At 36.9% G+C, this 11,726-nt stretch overlaps 1 protein-coding gene across 3 annotated transcripts in view; it reads left to right on the forward strand.

Annotated features, from left to right (window-relative positions):
- The window catches only part of GEN1 (GEN1 Holliday junction 5' flap endonuclease), a 31,397-nt gene extending 22,424 nt beyond the window's left edge, over positions 1 to 8,973 (forward strand). For 2 of the 3 annotated variants that reach the window (XM_003275956.4, XM_003275955.4), the window contains exons 12-14: positions 1,939 to 2,000; positions 4,222 to 4,365; positions 4,860 to 8,971. In XM_003275956.4, coding sequence (XP_003276004.1) covers positions 1,939 to 2,000; positions 4,222 to 4,365; positions 4,860 to 6,175 — 1,522 coding nt within the window. In that variant the 3' untranslated portion in view covers positions 6,176 to 8,971. Of the gene's footprint in view, positions 1 to 1,938; positions 2,001 to 4,221; positions 4,366 to 4,859 lie in introns of all 3 variants that reach the window. The other variant, XM_012497760.2, reaches the window with a different exon arrangement.
- The last annotated feature ends 2,753 nt before the right edge of the window (positions 8,974 to 11,726 follow it).

Below are 11,726 nucleotides of genomic sequence, written 5' to 3' on the forward strand. Positions count from 1 at the left end.
AGGTGGAGGTTGCAGTGAGCTGAGATCACACCACTGCACTCCAGACTTGGTGACACAGTGAGACCCTGTCTCAAAAAAAAAAAAGAAAGTTTAATCTGTATCTAATCATGAGGAAACAATCTAATGAATCCAAGTGAAAAACATTCTGTGGAGCTATTATCCTGGACTCTTCAAAAATAAAACAAAAAAAATCTAGGTAGTTTTCTGGATTAAAATAAAGAGACAACACAATTCAAGAAAAATGATCGTGATTGAATTCTTAATTTTTTTAAGTCATAAAGGACCTTTTTTTAGGACAATTGGGGAAATTTGAATACGGTCTGTGTATTGTATCAGTATTAAACTTCCAGAGTATGCAAGTTTTTTGTGGCAATGTAGGAAAATACTCTACATAGACAGGCTGCAGTATTTAGGGGTGATGTGTCATGAGACATGTTTGCAACTAACTTGCAAATGGAGAAAGCAAATGCGGTAAAATGTTAACAATTGATGAATCTCAGTAAAAGTATGTGAGTATTCATTGTACTATTTTTCAACTTTTATAAAAGTTTGAAATTTTTCAGAATAAACAGTTTGCTGGGAAGTATCAAAGAAAAAAGATCAACTATCTGATAGCACACATCTTTCATAACAGTAATAGATGCCAGAAGATGCTTGAGTGATGTTTCAAAGTACCGAGTAAAAATAATTTACAACCTTGAAATCATTAAAACATTATTCATAGGAAAAGCGTTTTTAAACATATGAAGACTAAGAGAGTTTACCACTCATAAACCTTCCTTAAAAGTGCAGTTAAAGGGCTGGGCATGGTGGCTTATGCCTGGATCAGCAGTTTGGGAGGCCAAAGCAGGCGGATCACTTGAGGCCAGGGGTTCTAGACCATTCTGGCCAACATAGTGAAAACCCCTCTACTACAAATACAAAACATTAGCTGGGCGTGGTGGCACACACCTGTAATCCCATCTACCTGGGATGCTGAGGCACAAGAACCTCTTGAACCCAGGAGGCAGAGGTTACAGTGAGCTGAGATGGCACCACTGCACTCCAGCCTGGGCAAACAGAGCAAGACTCAAAAAAAAAACAATAATTTCTTTTTTAAAGTGTTGTTAAAGGATATACTTTAGCAAGAAGAAAAATGAACACAGAGGGAAGATGTGAATTACAAGAAACAGTGGTCAGCCCAGGAATTGATTACAACATATTTGGATAATTTAATAAACTGACTAGAAAAAATTATGTATATAAATATTTGTATAATGTTTAATGATTAATACATGATGATAAGCCAAAACTCCCAAAGTATGCATTCAAACACTTAAGAGTACCTGCTAGAAATATAACCTCTGTCTTCCAAACCAGCACAAAATAAGAAAGTAAAACTATCAAACCAAAATAATACAGGAAGAAGGAAGGTGGAAATAACAAAGAAAAAGCTGGTGACACCAAACAAAATAAGATGCATGAATGAATCCAGCAGCTGTATCAGTAATCACCAAAAATGTAAGCAGATTAAACTCACCTATTAAAAGACAGATTATATTGGATAAATAAATAAAATTCAGCAATATTCAGCTTACAAGGTACATGTAGAATAATACTACACAGAGTTTGAAAATAAAGAGATTTAAGAAGACTTAGTAGGCAAATACTGTACTTGCCAAAGTAATATAACAAATTTTAAAACAAAAATCATTATTATGGAGATGAGGAACACTGCGTAATAAGGTAAGAAACAACTTAATTAGAAGATCTAACAATAATAAACTCTATGTACCTAACAGTATTATCTTTTGAATAAACTAGTCAAAGGAATAGGCAGTAATTCCTTAAAATGTTTTTACCTGGAAAAAAAAATCTATGGAAATTATTCAGGTTACAAATGGAAAATTTCCAAATATCTTACGTGATTAGACTTCATTAAATGAATTTGTTTTTCAGGATTGTTAAGACCCGAATCAGAAATGGAGTTCATTGTTTTGAAATAGAATGGGAAAAGCCTGGTATGTATTCACTTTAAGCAAAATACTCCATTTATAATATTTGACCATGTATTCCTAGTAAATATTGTGTATGTGTATATATATATATATAAATATATACACACACACACACACACACACACAGCATATGTGTGAAAAATAAAGATGAAAGCCATCACATGCACCACAGGTTGATTTCATAGTTTGCCTGTGTTATTTTAGATAGGTTTTGACTAATAGTAAATATGATAAACTTTGATTTTATTTTAATGTCTTAATTTGACATTTCTTTTGTAATGTTTAAGGAAGTAATACTGAAATAATTTTTATTTCTATATCTCAAATAAATGCATTTACAAATGCTGTGGTCATTCATTGTCATGTATAGTTGCATCTGAAAAAATTGAGATTGCTGAAATACCCCTGGGGTACACTTCCTTTCTTTTTAACCCTGCTTAGTTTTCAGGGGGAATTTTTTATTGTCAAATTATTCTTATTTTTGCTACAGACAGAAATACAGTGAACTCTGAATTAGCTCCCAAACTGGAGATAGTGAACACAGATAATTTAAAATGGAAAATGACACCAAGTTGATTTCTGTTTGGCTTTGAAATTAAACCGTATGGTCATATTTGAGAGAACAGATTTGTCCAATGAAAGTTTAAGCTGTAGATAACTTTGAAGAAAGAAATTATAGAGAATTAGATAAATCACTCCAAGCAGTAAGAGGAAGATAGAATGTTGAAGAATTTTGGAAAATATTTAGAAACAGTTACACCAACTAGTATATTTTCAGGAAAGAAAATGATATTAATTCAGTTTGGCAATGCATCTCTCCTGTCAAGAACTGAGGATCAGATACCCATTTTCACTGATCCTTTTGGGAGCTATTACAGGAGAAAATGTACCCCAAGCTAGTTTAACTAAGAAACACTTTTAAGTTCACTCATTCTCTTTGTTTCTGCTTTAACCTTATCAGTATTTTCTTTATAATTTGGCTTATTTTGTAGTTTTGCCCACATATAAAATAAACACAAGATCTAGTACACTGTTTATATATACACTGTACTGTAAATTTACATATGAACATTCTTATTTTCATTTATTAATTGCTTGTAAGTCCCGTTAGATTGGACTTGAGACATTGATACCCTCTGAAACAGCAATCTGGAAAGTAATAATCCTTTTTTTTTTGAGACGGAGTCTTGCTATGTTGCCCAGGCTGGAGAGTGCAGTGGCACCATCTTGGCTCACAGCAACCTCTGCCTCCTGGTTCAAGTGATTCTCCTGCCTCAACCTCCCAAGTAGCTGGGGTTACAGGCACCTGCCATCACGCCTGGCTAATTTTTATATTTTTAGTAGAGATGGAGTTTCGCCATTTTGGCCAGGCTGGTCTCGAACTCCTAACCTCAGGTGTTCCACCCACTTCGGCCTCCCAAAGTGCTAGGATTACAGGCATGAGCTACTGCATCCAGCCTGGAAAGTAGTAATACTTTTGATGGGCCTTTCAATCGTGTTCTTTTCAGAAGCCATCACTAAAGAAAGCTGATGTTGAGTTTTAGGAAACTATTTCATTTCTTACCTGGAATTTTAACACTTAACTGAATTAAACCAACCAACCTTACCTAAACAAAGTTTTCTGTCCTTTCAGCTACTGCTACCATCTCTGAAATAAGAGCATTTAAAGTTCTAATTTAGAAAGAATCTCCATCCGGCTATTGCCAGGCAAAGAGAAAATAAATTATGTACTGCTGTCAACAGATTGTTAGAATATAGGTGTTATAAAGCAAGATTTGCAATGAATAGTTCATTTGTGAATGACTTATTTTACCTGGTAAAGCTAGTCACCTGCAAAGATTGATTTTTTTTTTTTTTTTTTTTTTGAGATGGAGTTTTGCTGTTGTTGTCCAGGCTGGAGTGCAGTGGTGCGATCTCGGCTCACTGCACCCTCCACCTCCCAGGTTCAAGTGATTCTTTTGCCTCAGCCTCCTGAGTAGCTGGGATTACAGGCATGTGCCAGCATGCCCAGCTAATTTTTGCATTTTTAGTAGAGACGGGGTTTCACCATGTTGATCAGGCTGGTCTGGTGTTGGTCAGGCTCGTCTCAAACTCCTGACCTCATGATCGGCCCACCTTGGCCTCCCAAAGTGCTGGGATTACAGGTGTGAGCCACCAAGCCTGGCCGATTGAATTTTTTTAAATGCCTGATTAAGGACGCTTTGCTATATTTTTAATCTTTTAGAACATTATGCTATGGAAGATAAACAACATGGAGAATTTGCCCTATTAACAATTGAGGAAGAATCATTGTTTGAAGCAGCGTATCCTGAAATCGTTGCTGTTTACCAAAAACAAAAGTTAGAAATTAAAGGGAAGAAACAGAAACGTAAGTTTTGGGTTTAATAGCTATTTATGCCACATGCAAATGTTATAGAAGAGCCACCTCTTCTGTTTGAATCTACTCTGTCTAAATTTTACTGAAAAATCTATAAAATCAAGAGTCAAGAATTGTATTCTTCGTTCTTTGTCTTCACATACTATCTTTTCAAGCTGAAAAGCCAGGAATAAATCATTCTGCTCTGTCTACTAACTTAGCCAGGTGTTAATAATAATAGTTATACTAACCAAAGCAGCTACTGTTTATAGCATATTCGGATTCTAAATATGTTGTCTTTATTTCCCAGAACTCAGTGAGGAAAACAACTCAATTATAACATTGTTTTCGGAGGGAAATATTTTATAATCTAGGAATGCACTGAGATCAAAAAAAGGCAAAAACTATTCATGTAGATTTCTCTCTGAACTGTTTATTTTTTTATTTTTTACCCAGGTTAAAGCAAAGAAAATAAATGTTGATTATATGTATTTTTTTTTTTTCAGGTATTAAGCCTAAAGAAAACAATTTGCCAGAACCAGATGAAGTAATGAGCTTTCAGTCACACATGACTTTAAAACCCACATGTGAAATCTTTCATAAGCAGAATTCTAAGTTAAATTTGGGGATTTCCCCTGATCCTACATTACCACAGGAATCTATTTCTGCCTCAGTGAATAGCTTGCTTTTACCTAAAAATACTCCATGTTTGAATGCACAAGAACAGTTCATGTCTTCTCTAAGACCTTTGGCTATACAGCAAATTAAAGCTGTCAGTAAGTCTCTAATTTCAGAATCTAGTCAACCCAATACCTCATCTCATAATATATCCATGATTACTGATCTACACTTGAGCACTATTGACTGGGAAGGTACTTCTTTTAGTAATTCTCCAGCTATTCAGAGGAATACTTTTTCTCACGATTTAAAATCAGAAATTGAATCAGAGCTATCAACCATCCCTGGTGGCTTTGAAAATATCCCAGAACAACTGCCATGTGAATCAGAAAGGTACACTGCAAACATAAAGAAAGTGTTGGATGAGGATTCTGATGGGATTAGTCCTGAAGAGCATCTGCTTTCTGGCATTACTGATTTATGTCTTCAGGATTTGCCTTTAAAGGAACGAATATTTATAAAATCATATCTTCAGGATAATCTACAACCAGATGTCAACCTGAAAACTTTGTCCATACTTAGTGTAAAAGAATCTTGTATTGCTAACAGTGGTTCTGATTGTACATCACATCTTTCAGAGGATCTTCCAGGAATTCCCTTGCAAAATGAATCCAGAGACTCTAAAGTTCTAAAAGGAGACCAGCTGCTTCAAGAAAACTATGAAGTCAATACTTCTGTGCCTTATTCTGTCAGTAACACAGTGGTAAAGACCTGCAATGTTAGACCACCAAATACTGCTTTAGATCATAGTAGAAAAGTTGATATGCAAACCACTCAGAAAATTTTAATGAAGAAGAGTGTTTGCCTTGACAGGCATTCCTCTGATGAACAAAGTGCCCCAGTGTTTGGGAAAGCTAAGTACACAACTCAAAGAATGAAGCACAGTTCTCAAAAGCATAATTCATCCCAGTTCAAAGAAAGTGGCCATAACAAGTTGAGTAGGCCTAAGATATATATTAAAGAAACTGAACAGTGTGTCAGATCTTATGAAACAGCTGAAAATGAAGAAAGCTGTTTCCCAGATTCAGCAAAAAGTTCTCTGAGTTCTCTACAATGTCATAAGAAAGAAAACAACTCTGGTACTTGTTTGGATAGTCCTCTTCCTTTACGCCAGAGATTAAAACTAAGATTCCAAAGCACTTGAAAGGAAATTTAAAACACTTAAGTATAACTTATTATTTTAGTACTATCAGCAATAGCAGAGACAGAGGGAAGGTATCTAGTTCATGTGTGGTAAAAATTTTAATGTTCTCTATGTCATGAAACACTTGCCATTTTAATCAAAATTGTAATTTTTAAAATATCACCTAAAACTCTGGTTTTAAAAGATCCTCTGTATTGAAAACTTCTGATAATGTATGTCATTATTATGTCCTTATTATTCCTTAATTGTAGTTTTCAAATATTAACATAGTACTTGACAAAGTAAATGCTTCATCTAATTGTTCATTTTTACTTTTTCTTCCACAAGCCTCTAAAGTATTTATATTCCAGCTTGTTCCCAAGAGGACAATTCCTTATACTTTTCTTCATTCATTTAAGGCCTTGCAAGGTCTTCCGTTATAACTCTCTTTCCTAAGAGTTATTTTCTCCCTCAGTGTGAAGATACCTTTAGTGTGCTCTTCCACCTTGGAAGGCCGTGCAAGGTCTTCCATTATAACTCTTTTTCCTAAGAATTATATTCTCCCTCAGTTTGAAGATACCTTTAGTGTGCTCTTCCACTTTTGGTGTCTTAGTCTCTTTTGAGGGGCAAAAATAGAAAAGGAGAGAAGATGTCAGTATATTTAGTAAAAATCATGCTTGTAATGGCTGAATAAACTGAGCAAAGTAACTCCTTATGTATCCCCAAAAGTTCACAGTTATATCAAGTGGAAAAAGATTTGGAAAATCAAATGTATAACCAAAAGGATTAGAAACTTGCCCAGGATCACATAGCTAACTAATAATCTTGTGGGAATCAGTTTTCTTGCCTGCTAATTTTTTTATTTTTCTATTTTTTCCTTCTATAGCCCTTTTCCCCCTTTTGTTTTGAATCTATGCAATATTGACTTTAATACTACCAAATATTAAGTCGTGCATTAATTTAGGTCACACTCAAAAATTCTAGAGAGGCATCCAGATTGAAAAGGAAAATTGTCTCTGCAGATGACAAGATTGTATGTATCAAAAATTCTAAGAAATCCACTAGAAAACTATTAAAACTGATAAAGTGAGTTAATCCAGGTTGTAGAATACAAGACCAATGTGCAGTGATCATTGTGTTTTGTTTTTGTTTTGTTTTGTTTTGTTTTGAGACAGTCTCACTCTGTTGTCGAGACTGGGGTGTAGTGGCGCCATCTTGGCTCACTGCAACCTCTGCCTTCCAGGTTCACGCAATTCACATGCCGCAGCCACCTGAGTAGCAGGGATTACAGGTGTGTGCCACCATGCCTGGCTAATTTTTAGTATTTTTAGTAGAGATGGGATTTTCCCATGTTGGTCAGGCTAGTCATGAACTCCTGGCCTCAAGTGATCCACCCATCTCGGCCCCCCCAGAGTGCTGGGATTACAGGTGTGAGCCACCATACTCAGCCTCAATTGTATTTCTGTACACCTCTAAATAAATGGCAATACATTCCATGTTCATGAATCAGAAGACATAAGATGACAATACTCCCCAAACTGATCTACAGGTTAAATGTAATTCCCATTAATTCCAGCTGGTTTCTTTGCTGATCTAAAATTCATATGGAAGTTTCAGGAACACAGAATATTAGGAAGAATCTTGAAAGCGTTTGAATGACTCACCCTTCCTGATTTTAAGTATACAAAACTACAGTAATGAATGTGTTGTACTGGTATAAAGGTAGACATATAGGTCAATATAGATCAATGGCATAGAATTGAGAGTTCAGAAAAAAAGCCTTCACATTTATGGTCAGTTGATTTTAAACCAGAGTGACAAGACAATTCAATGGGAAAACGAAACAGTCTTTGAACCAACTGTCTTCTGGATCTATTGGATATCTCTAAAAAAAGAAGGAGATTTGATTCCTACTTCACATCATATTTAAGAAGTAACTTAAAATGGATCAAATACCCAATGTAAGAGCTAAAGCCATAAAACTCTTAGATGAAAACATAGACATAAATCTTTGTGACTTTGGATTAGGCAAGGATTTCTTAAATATACCCAAAGCATAGGCAACAAAAGAAAATACACAAACTGGACTTCATCAAAACTAAAAACTTGTTTGAAATGACACCATCAAGAAAGTGAAAAGACAGCTTACAGAATGGGAGAAAATATTTGCAAATCATAAATGTGATAAGGGACTTGTATCTTAGAGGGATGTATATAAAGAACTCATAGCTCAATTATAAAAAGACAACTTTAAAATGGGCAAAATAGCTCAACAGGCATTTCTCCAAAGAAGAAATACAAGTGGCCAATAAGCATATTTAAAAATTTTCAGTACTATTAGTCATCAGGAAAATGCAAATCAAAACCACAAGACACCCAGTAGAATGTCTACAATCAAAAAGATAATAACTAATATTGATGAGGATGTGGAGAAATTGAAATTCTCATAACATGCTGGTAGGAATGTAAAATGGGGCAGCCACTTTGGAAAAAGTCTGGTAGTTCTTCAAATGGTTAAATGTAGAGTTACCATATGATCCAGCAATTCCTCTCCCAGGTATATACCCACGAGAAATGAAAACATATATCCACATAAAAACCTGTGCACAAGTGTCCGTAGCAGCTTTATTCATAATAGTCAAAAAGTGGAAATAATCCTAGTTCCAGACTGAGGAAGGGGAAAAACTAATGTGTATTAGCTATTGTGTGCTAAGCATTCAACTAGATTCTTTACAAACCTTGTATCATCTCAACAACTCTTTAAGGACTGTATTGCAATGTTTTGAATATTCAGAGAGAAAAAAGTCATTGCTAAAACATTTTCCAAGGTTCTGCTTATTCTGATTTGTTCAGTCGTGGCTATGATAGTTTAGGACCATCTAGACCAGGTAAATAAAATATCTAGAGGCATTCTTGAGATTGTATGAGATGCAAATGACCAAATTAGTTGAGAGTGGCCAGTCTGAGTTCATTTTGCTATATAGCTCAGGGGTCCCCAACCCCTGGGCCGTAGACAGGTACCAGTCCATCACCTGTCAGGAACCGGCCTGCACAGCAGGTGTTGAGCGACATGCAAGCGAGAATTACCCCCTGAGCTCTGCCTCCTGTCAGATCAGCGGTGGCATTAGATTCTCTCATAGGAGCACGAACCCTATTGTGAACTACGCATGCAAGGATCTAGTTTGCGCACTCCTACTGAGAATCTAATGCCTGATGATATAAGGTGGAATAGCTTCATCCCACAGCCATCTCCCCCGCATCGTCCGTGGAAAAATTGTTTTCCACGAAAGTGGTCGTTGGTGCCAGAAAGGTTGGGGACTGCTGATACAGCTAATACAGGCATAAGTGTAAAATTATACTTCTTCCTCCTCAAGGATTTCTCTGTTTTCATTGTCCAGGTTATACCAATTCTTTTTAAAGCATTCCATGTTCTTGTTCCTTGATGTGGTCATGTTATCACTTGTATATCCAATCTTATAAGTTGCTGCTTACGTATTTGCTTATCACTTCATTGTCTTATTGAGGATGCCTTGCTTCCCTTTGAAATACTCTGCCAAAGATCTGCCTCCAGCTACTAGGATCCTGTAATTGGTTTCTTTCTGATGGCTGCATACTAAGGCCCTGCTCTGGCCTAACTACTTTGGGCTTTGTGTAATCGATCTTAAGTCCTTGGCGATTTTTCTTTTAGATTTTTTTCCGTATAAAATCTCTGTCTGGCCACGCGTGGTGGCTCATGCCTGTAATCCCAGCGCTCTGGGAGGCTGAGGCACCGTGGATTGCTTGAGGCCAGGAGTTCAAGACCAGCCTGGCCAACATGGTGAAACCCCATCTCTACTAAAAATACAAAAATCAGTGGGGCCTGGTGGCGCACACCTGTAATCCCAGCTACTCGGGAGGCTGAGGCAGGAGAATCACTTGAACCTGGGAGGCAGAGGTTGCAGTGAGCTGAGATAGTGCCACTGCACTTCACTCCAGGATGGGTGAAAAAGTGTCTCAAAAAATTAAAATTTAAATTAAAAAAATATACAATCTCTATCTTCTAGATTTTATAAATGAGAACTCTCCTTTTTCCTTTTGGGTAGCATGGCTTGAGCCATCTTTTCAGGCATACCTAGCTTCAGATTCTTTTCTGCTAACAGATTTTCTCTGTGACCCTGGAGACATTTTCTAACTTTTCTGAGACTCATTTATTAAAATGTTTATGTAACAGGCATTGGGCTGGGCCCTGGAGATACGGTGATCAATGATATATAAGGTTTTGGTATCTGTGAAGTCACTGCCACCATTGACACATTCTAGGGACTCAGTAAATGGTAGCTGTGTCCGATACCATCATTTGGAAAGAGCACTATCAGATTTTGGATTCAAACTGAATGCAGCCAAGCACTGCCTTTTGGTAAAAATGTGGACACAGTAACGCTAGTAGGGGGCAGTGTGAGGGTGGGAGATGTGTTTTCAGAAGAAGGAAACTCTAGATTAGCATCACACAAGGGATCCTAACGTGGCATTTGGGCTGCTGGAAAAAAATGTGCTTGCTTAAATATAATTTGATAACTAATATTCATCTAATCACCTACCACATTTTTTGAGCACCCACTTTGAGCAAGGTTCTTAGGCTTTTTCTATGTATAACAGCCAGCTGGAGGCCCAGTGAGTTTAAAATTTTTCCAGGTCACCCAACTAGAAAAGGTTAAAGCTGGGACTAGAACTCAGATCTCCTAATTCATGAGTGAAAACAATTCTCTATGTTTCCACACATCATTCAGTTCTTGACTCAAATATCACCTCAGAGAGTCCTAATCCTTTTATCTCCTGACATTATAAATGTTGAGTTTAGGGTTTTTTTCATTGTTTCCGAAACTAGAACGTAGACTTGATGAGGGCAAGGACTAAGTCTTTTCTGTTCACAGAATTCTAGAACAGTGTTTGACACAGTAACTACTAGATGCATGAATGACAATTCTCCACAACCCCCCACCCATGGAGCCTGTACCAGCAGTGGCTGCACTTAACCTTGCAGAATCTGGTCTTAGTACTTCAGCATGGCTCACAAGGCTGAGGCAGCCTGGCCCCAACTTGTCTCTTCAGCTTCATGCATTCATAGTCATGAACCTTGGCTCTAGCCACCTAAGACCATTTGTTATTCCCTGCACGGATGTCTCTGCCTGAAATGCTTGCTGCTTCCTTATTGGCTAGATACACCTCATCTGTTAAGGATCAGCTCACATGTCATAACTTTATAATCCCAAGCAGAATTATTTGCTCTATACGTGTCCCCAAAGAAATTACCCATACATTCATCAGAGTATTTATCACATTCATTCATTCGTTCCACAAATATTAGCTGATGCCTACCATGTAGAAGGCACAATATTCCTTATTTAAAAATGCCTCTATCTCTCCCTCAGATAAGACTAAGATCTCTGAGCACAGGAATCAAATCTTATTTCTGTTCACTTCCCCCAGATACCTACCCAGGGTTTGACTCTTCTGCCTCACCAACTCTTACCCATCGAGATTCAGTGTAAACATGGTCTTCTCTAAGAAAGGCTTCTGTTGCTTCTCTGGATCG

The sequence above is a fragment of the Nomascus leucogenys genome, chromosome 19 (genome assembly GCF_006542625.1).
Source record: "Nomascus leucogenys isolate Asia chromosome 19, Asia_NLE_v1, whole genome shotgun sequence".
Taxonomy (NCBI): Eukaryota; Metazoa; Chordata; class Mammalia; order Primates; family Hylobatidae; genus Nomascus; species Nomascus leucogenys.